The sequence below is a fragment of the Oncorhynchus clarkii genome, chromosome 7 (genome assembly GCF_045791955.1).
Source record: "Oncorhynchus clarkii lewisi isolate Uvic-CL-2024 chromosome 7, UVic_Ocla_1.0, whole genome shotgun sequence".
Taxonomy (NCBI): domain Eukaryota; kingdom Metazoa; phylum Chordata; class Actinopteri; order Salmoniformes; family Salmonidae; genus Oncorhynchus; species Oncorhynchus clarkii.
The window spans coordinates 1305130-1322780 of record NC_092153.1 but is presented as its reverse complement, the minus strand read 5'-3'; the positions used below and the strand labels follow the sequence as shown (position 1 = coordinate 1322780).

The 17651-nt window shown below is 50.6% G+C and overlaps 1 protein-coding gene across 1 annotated transcript in view; it reads right to left on the bottom strand.

Moving 5' to 3' along the window:
• LOC139414026 (protein diaphanous homolog 3-like) overlaps positions 1-17651 on the bottom strand; it is a 618119-nt gene that overhangs the window by 387305 nt on the left and 213163 nt on the right. Inside the window, exons 6-8 of the mRNA XM_071161902.1 lie at positions 16817-16891; positions 15436-15505; positions 1942-2078 (exon numbers count right to left, since the gene is read on the bottom strand). Coding sequence (XP_071018003.1) covers positions 1942-2078; positions 15436-15505; positions 16817-16891 — 282 coding nt within the window. The remainder of the gene's footprint in view (positions 1-1941; positions 2079-15435; positions 15506-16816; positions 16892-17651) is intronic.

Here is a 17651-nt window from a genome sequence, read left to right as displayed (position 1 = left end):
GTCTACGACTCCAGCTCTCTGCCAACTGTCTTTCTGTCTACGACTCCAGCTCTCTGCCAACTGTCTTTCTGTCTACGACTCCAGCTCTCTGCCAACTGTCTTTCTGTCTACGACTCTAGGTCTCTGCCAACTGTCTACGACTCTAGCTCTCTGCCAACTGTCTTTCTGTCTACGACTCTAGGTCTCTGCCAGCTGTCTTTCTGTCTACGACTCTAGCTCTCTGCCAACTGACCCTCAGCCTCTTCCCTGTTCAACTGTACTGTAGTCAGACTTTAAACAGGTCAATGATCATGGACTTGCTGCTCAGATGCTGTGGATGAGTTTTACCATTTAGCTGGTTCTCCACCACGTGTACATCAGGTAGAGGAAGATGAGCAGGAGAGAGAGGAGAGAGATGGAGAACATGGATGATGGAGGAGAACAGAGGATAGATAACATGGGTGATGCAGGAGAACAGAGGATAGACAACATGGGTGATGGAGGAGAACAGGGGATAGATAACATGGGTGATGGAGGAGAACAGAGGATAGACAACATGGGTGATGGAGGAGAACAGGGGATAGATAACATGGGTGATGGAGGAGAACAGGGGATAGATAACATAAGTGAGAACAGGGGATAGATAACATAAGTGATGGAGAAGAACAGAGGATAGATAACATGGGTGATGGAGGAGAACAGGGGATAGATAACATAAGTGATGGAGGACAGGTGGAGGAGAACAGAGGATAGATAACATGGGTGATGGAGGAGAACATGGGATATATAACATGGGTGATGGAGGAGAACAGAGGATAGATAACATGGGTGATGGTGGAGAACAGGGGATAGATAACATGGGTGGTGGAGGAGAACAGAGGATAGATAACATGGGTGATGGAGGAGAACAGAGGATAGATAACATGGGTGATGGAGTAGAACAGGGGATAGATAACATGGGTGATGGAGGAGAACAGGATAGATAACATGGGTGATGGAGGACAGGTGAAGGAAAACAGGGGATAGATAACATGGGTGGTGGAGGAGAACAGAGGATAGATAACATGGGTGAAGGAAAACAGGGGATAGATAACATGGGTGGTGGAGGAGAACAGAGGATAGATAACATGGGTGATGGAGGACAGGTGAAGGAGAACAGGGGATAGATAACATGGGTGATGGAGGACAGGTGAAGGAGAACAGAGGATAGATAACATGGGTGATGGGGGAGAACAGAGGATAGATGACATGGGTGATGGAGGACAGGTGAAGGAGAACAGACGATAGATAACATGGGTGATGGAGGAGAACAGGGGATAGATAACATGGGTGATGGAGGACAGGTGAAGGAGAACAGATGATAGATAACATGGGTGATGGAGGAGAACAGAGGATAGATAACATGGGTGATGGAGGACAGGTGAAGGAGAACAGAGGATAGATAACATGGGTGATGGAGGAGAACAGAGGATAGATAACATGGGTGATGGAGGACAGGTGAAGGAGAACAGAGGATAGATAACATGGGTGATGGAGGAGAACAGAGGATAGATAACATGGGTGATGGAGGACAGGTGAAGGAGAACAGAGGATAGATAACATGGGTGATGGAGGAGAACAGAGGATAGATAACATGGGTGATGGAGGACAGGTGAAGGAGAACAGGGGATAGATAACATGGGTGATGGTGGACAGGTGGAGGAGAACAGGGGATAGATAACATGGGTGATGGAGGAGAACAGAGGATAGATAACATGGGTGATGGAGGACAGGTGAAGGAGAACAGGGGATAGATAACATGGGTGATGGAGGAGAACAGGGGATAGATAACATGGGTGATGGAGGACAGGTGAAGGAGAACAGGGGATAGATAACATGGGTGATGGAGGACAGGTGGAGGAGAACAGAGGACAGCTAGAGGAAGTCATGTGAGGGCAGAGTGAAGCCGGGATGGGGACGTACGTGTTCTCCTCGCCCACAATGCAGATGGCTGACAGCAGCTTGACCACGTCGGTCATCATGGCGGGCTGGGTGGGGTCGATAGCTCGGGCCAACAGGGTCAGACACTTCTCCTCTGACAGGATACGCTCCAACCCATACTAGAACCAGACAACAGATCACATGTTAGATAGACTCTCCAACCCATACTAGAACCAGACAACAGATCACATGTTAGATAGACTCTCCACACCATACTAGAACCAGACAACATGTTAGATAGACTCTCCACACCATACTAGAACCAGACAACATGTTAGATAGACTCTCCACACCATACTAGAACCAGACAACATGTTAGATAGACTCTCCAACCCATACTAGAACCATACTAGAACCAGACAACAGACATCATGTTAGATAGACTCTCCACACCATACTAGAACCAGAAAACATGTTAGATAGACTCTCCACACCATAGTAGAACCAGACAACAGACAACATGTTAGATAGACTCTCCACACCATACTAGAACCAGACAACATGTTAGATAGACTCTCCACACCATACTAGAACCAGACAACAGACAACATGTTAGATAGACTCTCCACACCATACTAGAACCAGACAACAGACAACATGTTAGATAGACTCTCCACACCATACTAGAACCAGACAACATGTTGGATAGACTCTCCACACCATACTAGAACCAGACAACAGATCACACGTTAGATAGACTCTAAACACCATACTAGAACCATACTAGAACCAGACATGTTAGATAGACTCTTCACACCATAAAGATAACACAGCCATCATTAAAACACATGGTTTAACACAGCAGATAACACAGCCATCATTAAAACTGGAATGTAAAGACATCGCCACCCACACAGGTCTACTGTACGGGGTTTAACACAGCAGATAACACAGCCATCATTAAAACTGGAATGTAAAGACATCACCACCCACACAGGTCTACTGTACGGGGTTTAACACAGCAGATAACACAGCCATCATTAAAACTGGAATGTAAAGACATCGCCACCCACACAGGTCTACTGTACGGGGTTTAACACAGCAGATAACACAGCCATCATTAAAACTGGAATGTAAAGACATCGCCACCCACACAGGTCTACTGTACGGGGTTTAACACAGCAGATAACACAGTCATCATTAAAACTGGAATGTAAAGACATCGTCACCCACACAGGTCTACTGTACGGGGTTTAACACAGCAGATAACACAGCCATCATTAAAACTGGAATGTAAAGACATCGCCACCCACACAGGTCTACTGTACGGGGTTTAACACAGCAGATAACACAGCCATCATTAAAACTGGAATGTCAAGACATCGCCACCCACACAGGTCTACTGTACGGGGTTTAACACAGCAGATAACACAGCCATCATTAAAACTGGAATGTAAAGACATCGCCACCCACACAGGTCTACTGTACGGGGTTTAACACAGCAGATAACACAGTCATCATTAAAACTGGAATGTAAAGACATCGTCACCCACACAGGTCTACTGTACGGGGTTTAACACAGCAGATAACACAGCCATCATTAAAACTGGAATGTAAAGACATCGCCACCCACACAGGTCTACTGTACGGGGTTTAACACAGCAGATAACACAGCCATCATTAAAACTGGAATGTAAAGACATCGCCACCCACACAGGTCTACTGTACGGGGTTTAACACAGCAGATAACACAGCCATCATTAAAACTGGAATGTAAAGACATCGCCACCCACACAGGTCTACTGTACGGGGTTTAACACAGCAGATAACACAACCATCATTAAAACTGGAATGTCAAGACATCGCCACCCACACAGGTCTACTGTACGGGGTTTAACACAGCAGATAACACAGCCATCATTAAAACTGGAATGTAAAGACATCGCCACCCACACAGGTCTACTGTACGGGGTTTAACACAGCAGATAACACAGCCATCATTAAAACTGGAATGTCAAGACATCGCCACCCACACAGGTCTACTGTACGGGGTTTAACACAGCAGATAACACAGCCATCATTAAAACTGGAATGTCAAGACATCGCCACCCACACAGGTCTACTGTACGGGGTTTAACACAGCAGATAACACAGCCATCATTAAAACTGGAATGTCAAGACATCGCCACCCACACAGGTCTACTGTACGGGGTTTAACACAGCAGATAACACAGCCATCATTAAAACTGGAATGTCAAGACATCGCCACCCACACAGGTCTACTGTACGGGGTTTAACACAGCAGATAACACAGCCATCATTAAAACTGGAATGTAAAGACATCGCCACCCACACAGGTCTACTGTACGGGGTTTAACACAGCAGATAACACAGTCATCATTAAAACTGGAATGTCAAGACATCGCCACCCACACAGGTCTACTGTACGGGGTTTAACACAGCAGATAACACAGCCATCATTAAAACTGGAATGTAAAGACATCGTCACCCACACAGGTCTACTGTACGGGGTTTAACACAGCAGATAACACAGCCATCATTAAAACTGGAATGTAAAGACATCGCCACCCACACAGGTCTACTGTACGGGGTTTAACACAGCAGATAACACAGTCATCATTAAAACTGGAATGTCAAGACATCGCCACCCACACAGGTCTACTGTACGGGGTTTAACACAGCAGATAACACAGCCATCATTAAAACTGGAATGTAAAGACATCGTCACCCACACAGGTCTACTGTACGGGGTTTAACACAGCAGATAACACAGCCATCATTAAAACTGGAATGTAAAGACATCGCCACCCACACAGGTCTACTGTACGGGGTTTAACACAGCAGATAACACAGTCATCATTAAAACTGGAATGTAAAGACATCGCCACCCACACAGGTCTACTGTACGGGGTTTAACACAGCAGATAACACAGTCATCATTAAAACTGGAATGTAAAGACATTGCCACCCACACAGGTCTACTGTACGGGGTTTAACACAGCAGATAACACAGCCATCATTAAAACTGGAATGTAAAGACATCGCCACCCACACAGGTCTACTGTACGGGGTTTAACACAGCAGATAACACAGCCATCATTAAAACTGGAATGTAAAGACATCGCCACCCACACAGGTCTACTGTACGGGGTTTAACACAGCAGATAACACAGCCATCATTAAAACTGGAATGTAAAGACATCGCCACCCACACAGGTCTACTGTACGGGGTTTAACACAGCAGATAACACAGCCATCATTAAAACTGGAATGTAAAGACATCGCCACCCACACAGGTCTACTGTACGGGGTTTAACACAGCAGATAACACAGTCATCATTAAAACTGGAATGTAAAGACATCGCCACCCACACAGGTCTACTGTACGGGGTTTAACACAGCGGTTTCCGAGATAAAAGTTAATTATTTCCCAGTGGTATCTGGGTAAAAAAGGCAAACCAGGCCCCAAAATGATATCCAACAGTCAGACAACACGAGAACGAGTGTTTCTCTCTCCTGATGACGTCTCATAGCCTGGAGAACAGTCAGACAACACGAGAACGACTGTTTCTCTCTCCTGATGACGTCTCATAGCCTGGAGAACAGGGTAACAACACGAGGACGAGTGTTTCTCTCTCCTGATGACGTCTCATAGCCTGGAGAACAGTCAGACAACACGAGAACGAGTGTTTCTCTCTCCTGATGACGTCTCATAGCCTGGAGAACAGTCAGACAACACGAGGACGAGTGTTTCTCTCTCCTGATGAAGTCTCATAGCCTGGAGAACAGTCAGACAACACGAGGACGAGTGTTTCTCTCTCCTGATGTCGTCTCATAGCCTGGAGAACAGTCAGACAACACGAGAACGAGTGTTTCTCTCTCCTGATGACGTCTCATAGCCTGGAGAACAGTCAGACAACACGAGGACGAGTGTTTCTCTCTCCTGATGAAGTCTCATAGCCTGGAGAACAGTCAGACAACACGAGAACGACTGTTTCTCTCTCCTGATGACGTCTCATAGCCTGGAGAACAGTCAGACAACACGAGAACGAGTGTTTCTCTCTCCTGATGAAGTCTCATAGCCTGGAGAACAGTCAGACAACACGAGAACGACTGTTTCTCTCTCCTGATGACGTCTCATAGCCTGGAGAACAGGGTAACAACACGAGGACGAGTGTTTCTCTCTCCTGATGACGTCTCATAGCCTGGAGAACAGTCAGACAACACGAGAACGAGTGTTTCTCTCTCCTGATGTTGTCTCATAGCCTGGAGAACAGTCAGACCGGTTATAACATCCCAACACAACAACAGAAGCTGTCTATGAAGACATCATTAACACAGAGAAACAGAACATAATTAACAACACCTTTTGTTATTGTGTGTGTGTGTGTGTGTGTGTGTGTGTGTGTGTGTGTGTGTGTGTGTGTGTGTGTGTCTGTGTGTGTGTGTCTCTGTGTGTGTGTGTGTGTGTGTGTTGTAACCGATTTTGTAACAGTATATTGTATCGTCCCATGTTATTCCTCAACAGTAAAGGTCAACACATTGAATATGTATCGTGTTTAGAGGTGTCAGTCTGATCGGCTGCGTGTTCCCTGCACTTCACAGTTAGAGGTGTCAGTCTGATCGGCAGGCTGCGTGTTCCCTGCACTTCACAGTTAGAGGTGTCAGTCTGATCGGCTGCGTGTTCCCTGCTCTTCACAGTTAGAGGTGTCAGTCTGATCGGCAGGCTGCGTGTTCCCTGCACTTCACAGTTAGAGGTGTCAGTCTGATCGGCTGCGTGTTCCCTGCTCTTCACAGTTAGAGGTGTCAGTCTGATCGGCAGGCTGCGTCTTCCCTGCACTTCACAGTTAGAGGTGTCAGTCCGATCGGCAGGCTGCGTGTTCCCTGCACTTCACAGTTAGAGGTGTCAGTCTGATCGGCAGGCTGCGTTGTTCCCTGCACTTCACAGTTAGAGGTGTCAGTCTGATCGGCAGGCTGCGTGTTCCCTGAACTTCACAGTTAGAGGTGTCAGTCTGATCGGCAGGCTGCGTTGTTCCCTGCACTTCACAGTTAGAGGTGTCAGTCTGATCGGCAGGCTGCGTTGTTCCCTGCACTTCACAGTTAGAGGTGTCAGTCTGATCGGCTGCGTGTTCCCTGCACTTCACAGTTAGAGGTGTCAGTCTGATCAGCAGGCTGCGTGTTCCCTGCACTTCACAGTTAGAGGTGTCAGTCTGATCGGCAGGCTGCGTGTTCCCTGAACTTCACAGTTAGAGGTGTCAGTCTGATCGGCAGGCTGCGTTGTTCCCTGCACTTCACAGTTAGAGGTGTCAGTCTGATCGGCTGCGTGTTCCCTGCACTTCACAGTTAGAGGTGTCAGTCTGATCGGCAGGCTGCGTGTTCCCTGCACTTCACAGTTAGAGGTGTCAGTCTGATCGGCAGGGGAGGAGGGGAGGAGGGGAGGGGAGGGGAGGAGGGGAGGAGGGGAGGAGGGGAGGAGAGGGGAGGAGGGGGAGGGGAGGGGAGGAGGAGGAGAGGAGGAGAGGAGAGGAGAGGGGAGGAGAGGGGAGGGGAGGGGAGGGGAGGGGAGGAGAGGGGAGGGGAGGAGAGGGGAGGGGAGGGGAAGGAGAGGAGGGGAGGAGAGGGGGAGGAGAGGAGAGGGGAGGAGAGGAGAGGAGAGGAGAGGAGAGGGGAGGAGAGGAGAGGAGAGGGGAGGAGAGGGGAGGAGAGGAGAGGAGAGGGGAGGGGAGGAGAGAAGGGAGGGGAGGAGAGAAGGGAGGGAAGGAGAGGAGAGGGGAGGGGAGGAGAGGGGAGGAGAGGGGAGAGGAGAGGAGAGGAGAGGAGAGGAGAGGGGAGGGGGGAGAGGGGAGGAGAGGGGAGGGGAGGGGAGGAGGAGAGGAGGGGGGAGGGGAGGAGAGGGGGAGGGGAGGGGAGGGGGAGAGGGGAGGGGGAGGAGAGGGGAGGGGAGGAGGGGAGGGGAGGAGGGGAGGAGAGGCAGACCTACTAAGAGGGGAGGGGAGGAGTACTGGGAGGGGAGGGGAGGAGGGAAGGGAGGAGAGAAGGGGAGGGGACTGGAGACCAGACTGAGACGGACGTATATGACCGACTATACGGACGAGGAACTGGCATACTGGGACTGAGAGTAGGGAGGAGACTGGGGATAGGACCTAGTACCGGGACCTAGTAGGAGACACTGGACTAGAGGGGATGGAGATGCCTATCGGGTACTAGGACGAGACGAGACCTACTAGCTATACCTAGCCTACCTGATACTATAGGAGACGGGACTAGACGAGACTGGACTGAGACCAGAGGCAGCCTACTGGAGACTACGTACTGACTGGTACTTATACCGTACTATACTAGGGCCTACTGAGCCTACTAGGACCTGATACTGACCTAGCAGACCCTACCCACACCTGAGCTACCTAACCTACAACCTACCAGACTACCTACCTACCACCGACCTAACCTAGACCTACCTACCAGACCCACCCTGACTAGACCTACCAGACCTACACCTACCTGAGACCTACTGAACCTACCTACCTACCTACCTGCCTACCTACTACCTACGGGGAGGGGGAGACCAGGGGGAGGAGAGGGGAGGGGAGGAGAGGGGAGGGGAGGGGAGGGGAGGAGAGGGGAGGGGGAGGGGAGGGGAAGGAGAGGAGGGGAGGAGAGGGGAGGAGGGAGGAGGGGAGGAGAGGGGAGGAGAGGGGAGGAGAGGAGAGGGGAGGGGAGGGGAGGGGAGGGGAGGAGAGGAGGGGAGGAGAGGAGAGGAGAGGAGAGGGGAGGGGAGGGGAGGGGAGGGGAGTTGAGGAGAGGAGAGGAGAGGAGAGGAGAGGAGAGGAGAGGAGAGGAGAGGGGAGGAGAGGAGAGGGGAGGAGAGGGGAGGAGAGGAGAGGAGGGGAGGAGAGGAGAGGAGAGGGGAGGGGAGGAGAGAAGGGAGGGAAGGAGAGAAGGGAGGAATGAAGGGAAGGAGAGAAGGGAGGGGAAGAGAGAAGAGATGAAGGGAAGGAGAGAAGGGAGGTGAGGAGAGAAGGGAGGGGAGGAGAGAAGGGAGGGGAGGAGAGAAGGGAGGAATGAAGGGAAGGAGAGAAGGGATGAAGGGAAGGAGAGAAGGGATGAAGGGAATGAGAGAAGGGAGGTGAGGAGAGAAGGGAGGAATGAAGGGAAGGAGAGAAGGAGAGAAGGGATGAAGGGAAGGAGAGAAGGGATGAAGGGAAGGAAGGAGAGAAGGGATGAAGGGAAGGAGAGAAGGGATGAAGAGAAGGGATGAAGGGAAGGAGAGAAGGGAGGTGAGGAGAGAAGGGAGGGGAGGAGAGAAGGGAGGAATGAAGGGAAGGAGTGAAGGGAGGGAAGGAGAGAAGGGATGAAGGGAAGGAGAGAAGGGATGAAGGGAAGGAGAGAAGGGATGAAGGGAAGGAGAGAAGGAAGGGAAGGAGAGAAGGAAGGGGAGGAGAGAAGGAAGGGGAGGAGAGAAGGGAGGGGAGGAGAGAAGGGAGGAATGAAGGGAAGGAGAGAAGGGATGAAGGGAAGGAGAGAAGGGAGGGAAGGAGAGAAGGGATGAAGGGGAGGAGAGAAGGGATGAAGGGAAGGAGAGAAGGGAGGGGAGGAGAGAAGGGAGGAATGAAGGGAAGGAGAGAAGGGAGGGAAGGAGAGAAGGGATGAAGGGAAGGAGAGAAGGGATGAAGGGAAGGAGAGAAGGGATGAAGGGGAGGAGAGAAGGGAGGGAAGGAGAGAAGGGATGAAGGGAAGGAGAGAAGGGATGAAGGGAAGGAGAGAAGGGAGGTGAGGAGAGAAGGGATGAAGGGAAGGAGAGAAGGGATGAAGGGAAGGAGAGAAGGGATGAAGGGAAGGAGAGAAGGGAGGGAAGGAGAGAAGGGATGAAGGGAAGGAGAGAAGGGATGAAGGGAAGGAGAGAAGGGAGGGGAGGAGAGAAGGGATGAAGGGAAGGAGAGAAGGGAGGGAAGGAGAGAAGGGATGAAGGGAAGGAGAGAAGGGATGAAGGGAAGGAGAGAAGGGATGAAGGGAAGGAGAGAAGGGAGGGAAGGAGAGAAGGGAGGGAAGGAGAGAAGGGAGGGAAGGAGAGAAGGAATGAAGGGAAGGAGAGAAGGGATGAAGGGAAGGAGAGAAGGGAGGGAAGGAGAGAAGGTAAACACATGTTCCTCCTCGTTTCATTTAGCGAGAAAGAGAATGTAGTGGAACACTGGTGATACTCGCGTCTGGCCAGTTGCTGACGCCAGCCCGGCCTGTTGATTCAAAATGGCTTTTTCCATAAGCACTGAAAAAATATATAAACGCAACCTGTAAAGAGTCAGTCCCATGTTTCACGAGCTGAAATAAAATATCCCAGAAATGTTCCTGTTAGTGAGCATTTCTCCTTAGCCAAGATAATCCATCCACCTGACAGGTGTGGCATATCAAGAAGCTGAGGGAGGGAAGGAGGAAGAGAGGGAGGGAAGGAAGGAGGAAGAGAGGAAGCAGGAAGAGAGGGAGGGAGGAAGAGAGGGAGGGAAGAAGAGAGGGAGGGAAGGAGGAGGGGAGAGATGGAAGGAGGAAGAGGGAGGGAAGGAGGAAGAGGGAGGGAAGGAGGAAGAGAGGGAGGGAGGAAGGAGGAAGAGAGGGAGGGAAGAAGAGAGGGAGGGAAGGAAGAGGGGAGAGATGGAAGGAGGAGGGGAGGGAAGGAGGAAGAGGGAGGGAGGGAGGAAGAGGGAGGGAGGAATGGAGGAAGAGGGAGGGAAGGAGGAAGAGAGGGAGGGAAGAAGAGAGGGAGGGAAGGAGGAGGGGAGAGATGGAAGGAGGAGGGCAGGGAAGGAGCAAGAGAGCGAAGGAGGAGGAGGGAGGGAAGGAGGAAGAGAGGGAAGGAGGAAGAGGGAGGGATGGAGGAAGAGGGAGAGAGGGAGGAGGAGAAGGAGGAAGAGAGGGAAGGAGGAAGAGAGAGGGAGGGAGGAAGAGAGGGAGGGGGAAAGGCACTACTGACAGCTGGTTTGGAACACCTGTCTGGCAGCCTCCGCAGGCGCTGTGGGCGAGACGTATCCCAAGATGCAGCAGGAGGCGAGGGCAAGGTCTGTGAGTCAGTGCCGGTGGGTAAAAGAGGCGCTCTGCACCTGTTGTGGAAACAGGATTACACAAGACCTTACAACGAGAGGAGAGGAGGAGTGGTGTGCCAGACGAGCTCCACTGGGCTTCAGCTCCACACAACGACACCTCCTCTCCGAGAGGATGAGGTCGGGCTGCATCCCAAAACGGCATTTATGATCATTTAAAGTCAAGACATTCAGGCTACACACGTTTCCAATAAAACAAATCAGATCCAGTTTCATCTGTCACACGCGCTAAAAGACAACGGGTCTGGTCCAGTTTCATCTGTCACACGCGCTAAAAGACAACGGGTCTGATCCAGTTTCATCTGTCACACGCGCTAAAAGACAACGGGTCTGATCCAGTTTCATCTGTCACACGCGCTAAAAGACAACGGGTCTGATCCAGTTTCATCTGTCACACGCGCTAAAAGACAACGGGTCTGATCCAGTTTCATCTGTCACACGCGCTAAAAGACAACGGGTCTGATCCAGTTTCATCTGTCACACGCGCTAAAAGACAACGGGTCAGATCCAGTTTCATCTGTCACACCCGCTAAAAGACAACGGGTCAGATCCAGTTTCATCTGTCACACGCGCTAAAAGACAACGGGTCAGATCCAGTTTCATCTGTCACACCCGCTAAAAGACAACGGGTCTGGACTTTACCGCGAGATACTTTCTGACGAGCATCTTTCCAACGATAGAGTTAAAAAATATATAAAATACAATTACAATAGTAAAACAAGAGGAATAAAATACGCAGGTTGTCGTTTGTCGCTGTGACTCTCGTCCAGGTCGACGTCTTGGTCGTCGTGACTCTCGTCCAGGTCGACGTTGTGACTCTCGTCCAGGTCGACGTCTTGGTCGTCGTGACTCTCGTCCAGGTCGACGTTGTGACTCTCGTCCAGGTCGACGTCTTGGTCGTCGTGACTCTCGTCCAGGTCGACGTCGTGACTCTCGTCCAGGTCGACGTTGTGACTCTCGTCCAGGTCGACGTCTTGGTCGTCGTGACTCTCGTCCAGGTCGACGTCGTGACTCTCGTCCAGGTCGACGTCGTGACTCTCGTCCAGGTCGACGTCGTGACTCTCGTCCAGGTCGACGTTGTGACTCTCGTCCAGGTCGACGTCTTGGTCGTCGTGACTCTCGTCCAGGTCGACGTTGTGACTCTCGTCCAGGTCGACGTTGTGACTCTCGTCCAGGTCGACGTTGTGACTCTCGTCCAGGTCGACGTCTTGGTCGTCGTGACTCTCGTCCAGGTCGACGTCGTGACTCTCGTCCAGGTCGACGTCGTGACTCTCGTCCAGGTCGACGTCGTGACTCTCGTCCAGGTTGACGTCTTGGTCGTCGTGATTCTCGTCCAGGTTGACGTCTTGGTCGTCGTGACTCTCGTCCAGGTTGACGTCTTGGTCGTCGTGACTCTCGTCCAGGTTGACGTCTTGGTCGTCGTGACTCTCGTCCAGGTTGACGTCTTGGTCGTCATGACTCTCGTCCAGGTTGACCTTTTTTCGTGAAGCATGGTGGTGGCAGCATCATGCTGTGTGGGACTGGGAGACTAGTCAGGATGAAGGAAACCTGGCAACATCCCTACGGTGAAGCATGGTGGTGGCAGCATCATGCTGTGTGGGACTGGGAGACTAGTCAGGATGAAGGAAACCTGGCAACATCCCTACGGTGAAGCATGGTGGTGGCAGCATCATGCTGTGTGGGACTGGGAGACTAGTCAGGATGAAGGAAACCTGGCAACATCCCTACGGTGAAGCATGGTGGTGGCAGCATCATGCTGTGGGGAATTGGGAGACTAGTCATGATGGAGGTAAAGATGAACGGAGCAAAGAACAGAGAGATCCTTGATTAAAACCTGCTCCACTACCCTCAGGACCTCAGACTGGGGTGAAGGTTCACCTTCCAACAGGACAACGACCCTAAGCACACAGCCAAGACAACGCAGGAGTGGCATCGGGACAAGTCTCTGAATGTAAAGGGTCTGAATACTTATGCAAATGTGATATTTTGTATTAAATTCTTAATAAATTAGCAAAACAATTCTAAAAACCTATTTTTACATTCATTATGAGGAATTGTGTGTAGATTGATGAGGGGGAAAAAATCTATTTAATCCATTTTAGAATGAGGCTGTAACGTAACAAAATGTGGGAAAAAATCGAGGGGGTCTGAATACTTTCTGAACCCACTGTGAATCTACTTGAAAATCTGTGGCCAAACCTGAACACGGTTGCCTAGCGATGAACAACCGCCCATTTGACAGAGCTGGAAGAACGTTGCATTCACCAGGTGTGAAAACATCTCCAAGACGTGACCCAGAAAGAGGCAAATGGCTGCCGAATGTGTTTCCACAACGTATCGACTCAGGGGTGTGAATACTTACGTAAAAGCACTTCCTGTATTTCATGTTCAATAAATGTGCCAACATTTACCTAGAAATGTTCACTTTGTTACTATGGTGTATTGTGTATAGATGGGTGAGATATTTTATTTAAGCCATTTTGAATGTAGGTTTTAACAACAAAACGTGAAATAGGTCAAAGAGTCTGAATACTCCCAGAAGGGACAGGAAGTACCAGAACCAACTCAGCAGTGGGACACGTTCCTCCTCTCCCAGAAGGGACAGGAAGTACCAGAACCAATTCAGCAGTGGGACACATTTCTCCTCTCCCAGAAGGGACAGGAAGTACCAGAACCAATTCAGCAGTGGGACACATTTCTCCTCTCCCAGAAGGGACAGGAAGTACCAGAACCAACTCAGCAGTGGGACACATTCCTCCTCTCCCAGAAGGGACAGGAAGTACCAGAACCAATTCAGCAGTGGGACACATTCCTCCTCTCCCAGAAAGGACAGGAAGTACCAGAACCAACTCAGCAGTGGGACACATTCCTCCTCTCCCAGAAGGGACAGGAAGTACCAGAACCAATTCAGCAGTGGGACACATTCCTCCTCTCCCAGAAAGGACAGGAAGTACCAGAACCAATTCAGCAGTGGGACACATTCCTCCTCTCCCAGAAGGGACAGGAAGTACCAGAACCAATTCAGCAGTGGGACACATTCCTCCTCTCCCAGAAGGGACAGGAAGTACCAGAACCAATTCAGCAGTGGGACACATTCCTCCTCTCCCAGAAGGGACAGGAAGTACCAGAACCAATTCAGCAGTGGGACACATTTCTCCTCTCCCAGAAGGGACAGGAAGTACCAGAACCAACTCAGCAGTGGGACACATTTCTCCTCTCCCAGAAGGGACAGGAAGTACCAGAACCAATTCAGCAGTGGGACACATTTCTCCTCTCCCAGAAGAGACAGGAAGTACCAGAACCAATTCAGCAGTGGGACACATTTCCCCTCTCCCAGAAGGGACAGGAAGTACCAGAACCAATTCAGCAGTTGGACACATTTCTCCTCTCCCAGAAGGGACAGGAAGTACCAGAACCAATTCAGCAGTGGGACACATTTCTCCTCTCCCAGAAGAGACAGGAAGTAGCAGAACCAATTCAGCAGTGGGACACATTTCTCCTCTCCCAGAAGAGACAGGAAGTACCAGAACCAACTCAGCAGTGGGACACATTTCTCCTCTCCCAGAAGAGACAGGAAGTACCAGAACCAATTCAGCAGTGGGACACATTTCTCCTCTCCCAGAAAGGACAGGAAGTACCAGAACCAACTCAGCAGTGGGACACATTCCTCCTCTCCCAGAAGGGACAGGAAGTACCAGAACCAATTCAGCAGTGGGACACATTCCTCCTCTCCCAGAAGGGACAGGAAGTACCAGAACCAATTCAGCAGTGGGACACATTTCTCCTCTCCCAGAAGGGACAGGAAGTACCAGAACCAACTCAGCAGTGGGACACATTCCTCCTCTCCCAGAAGGGACAGGAAGTACCAGAACCAATTCAGCAGTGGGACACATTTATCCTCTCCCAGAAGGGACAGGAAGTACCAGAACCAATTCAGCAGTGGGACACATTCCTCCTCTCCCAGAAAGGACAGGAAGCACCAGAACCAATTCAGCAGTGGGACACATTTCTCCTCTCCCAGAAGGGACAGGAAGTACCAGAACCAATTCAGCAGTGGGACACATTTCTTCTCTCCCAGAAGGGACAGGAAGTACCAGAACCAATTCAGCAGTGGGACACATTTCTCCTCTCCCAGAAGGGACAGGAAGTACCAGAACCAATTCAGCAGTGGGACACATTCCCACACATTCATCCTCTCCCCGACATTACATTGTTGTTCATGAATGATTATATACATTACCTCGTTGTCCATGAAGGATTAGCTACATTACCTTGTTGTTCATGAAGGATTAGCTACATTACCTTGTTGTCCATGAAGGATTAGCTACATTACCTTGTTGTCCATAAAGGATTAGCTACATTACCTTGTTTTTCATGAAGGATTAGCTACATTACCTTGTTGTTCATGAAGGATTAGCTACATTACCTTGTTGTTCATGAAGGCTTTGAGGCACTGGATGACTTTATGCTGGCTCTTCTTGTCAGGTTTATCCTGGCTACAGAGACAACAGACAGAGAGAGTAGCTTCTTGTCATGTTTATCCTGGCTACAGAGACAACAGACAGAGAGAGTAGCTTCTTGTCAGGTTTATCCTGGCTACAGAGACAACAGACAGAGAGAGTCAGCACTTGCTTTGGCAATGTTAACACGTTTCCCATGCCAATAAAGCCCCTTGAATTGAATTGAGAGTAGAGAGAGAGACAGAGGTAAGCAAGAGGTAGAGGTAGAGAGAGGTAGAGAGGTAGAGAGAGGTAGAGAGAGGTAGAGGGAGGTAGAGGGAGGTAGAGGGAGGTAGAGGGAGGTAGAGGGAGGTAGAGAGAGGTAGAGGGAGGTAGAGGGAGGTAGAGGTAGAGGGAGGTAGAGGGAGGTAGAGGGAGGTAGAGAGAGGTAGAGGGAGGTAGAGGGAGGTAGAGGGAGGTAGAGGTAGAGGGAGGTAGAGGTAGAGAGAGGGAGGTAGAGAGGGTAGAAGGAGGTAGAGGGAGGGAGGTAGATGGAGGTAGAAGGAGGTAGAGGTAGAGGGAGGTAGAAGGAGGTAGAGAGATGGAGGTAGAAGGAGGTAGAGAGAGGGAGGTAGAAGGAGGGAGAGGGAGGTAGAGGGAGGTAGAGGGAGGTAGAGGGAGGTAGAGAGAGGGAGGTAGAAGGAGGTAGAGGTAGAGGGAGGGAGAGGGAGGTAGAGGGAGGGAGAGGGAGGTAGAGGGAGGTAGAAGGAGGTAGAGAGAGGGAGGTAGAAGGAGGGAGAGGGAGGTAGAGGGAGGGAGAAGGAGGTAGAGGGAGGTAGAAGGAGGTAGAGGGAGGTAGTGGTAGAGGGAGGGAGAAGGAGGTAGAGGGAGAGGGAGGTAGAGGGAGGGAGGAGGAGGTAGAGGGAGGTAGAGAGAGAGAGGTAGAGGGAGGTAGAGAGAGGGCGCAGGAGAGAGGTAGAGGAAGGGAGAGAAATGGAGTAGAGATGAGATGAACATTTATATTGAACATGTGATGTTTCTACATTGAGTAAATGCAGTCAGTGTGTTTGCGCGTTCATCCGCCCGTGTGTGTGTGTGTGTGTGTGCGTTCATCCGCCCGTGTGTGTGTGTGTGTGTGCGTTCATCCGCCCGTGTGTGTGTGTGTATGTGTGCGTTCATCCGCCCGTGTGTGTGTGTGTGTGTGCGTTCATCAGCCCGTGTGTGTGTGTGTGTTCATCTGTGTGTCTGTGTGTGTGTGTGTGTGTGTGTGTGTGTCTGTGTGTTTATCCGCCCGTGTGTGTGTGTGTGTGTGTGTGTGTGTGTGTGTGTGTGTGTGTGTGTGTGAGCATACGGTGTGTGTGTCCTTACTGTTTCTTGTGAAGCAGCTTCTCCAGAATGTCTAGCAGCAGTCCCAGACCCTCGTGGCCAAAGCTCTGCACCCAGCTGGGGGGAGAAGGAAAAACAGCTCATAAATAAATATACCTATTTTTATCCAAAGTGGTCGTTTTAAAACTCATCTATTGGTCACTGAATGGACGAGACCAGAGGCTACTGTACCACCAACTGAATTCTGCTCTGCCCAGAGTACCCCTGATGTTCCCCCTCATGTGGATTTTACCAGGAACCCTACGGTCTCATGAGTCTTCAAGTACCCCCTGAGGATAGACCAAGTACCCCCAGGGATCCTAGTACCCCCTGAGGATAGGCCAGGTACCTCCAGGGATCCTAGTACCCCCTATAGATAGACCAAGTACCCCGAGGGATCCTAGTACCCGTGTAGATAGACCAAGTACCCCCAGGGATCCTAGTACCCGTGTAGATAGACCAAGTACCCCCAGGGATCCTAGTACCTGTGTAGATAGACCAAGTACCCCCAGGGATCCTGGTACCCCCTGAGGATAGACCAAGTACCCCCGAGTACCCCCTGCTTGGGAACAACTGGACTAGATGATAACTGTATCTGGTCTCAACGAGTGCACTACACAGAACAGAAAGGTTCCATTTGGGACACAAGCCCTACCTACCTATCCAGACTAGACTAGAGAGCTGGATCCATACTAGACTAGAGAGCTGGATCCATACTAGACTAGAGAGCTGGATCCATACTAGACTAGAGAGCTGGATCCATACTAGACTAGAGAGCTGGATCCATACTAGACTAGAGAGCTGGATCCATACTAGACTAGAGAGCTGGATCCATACT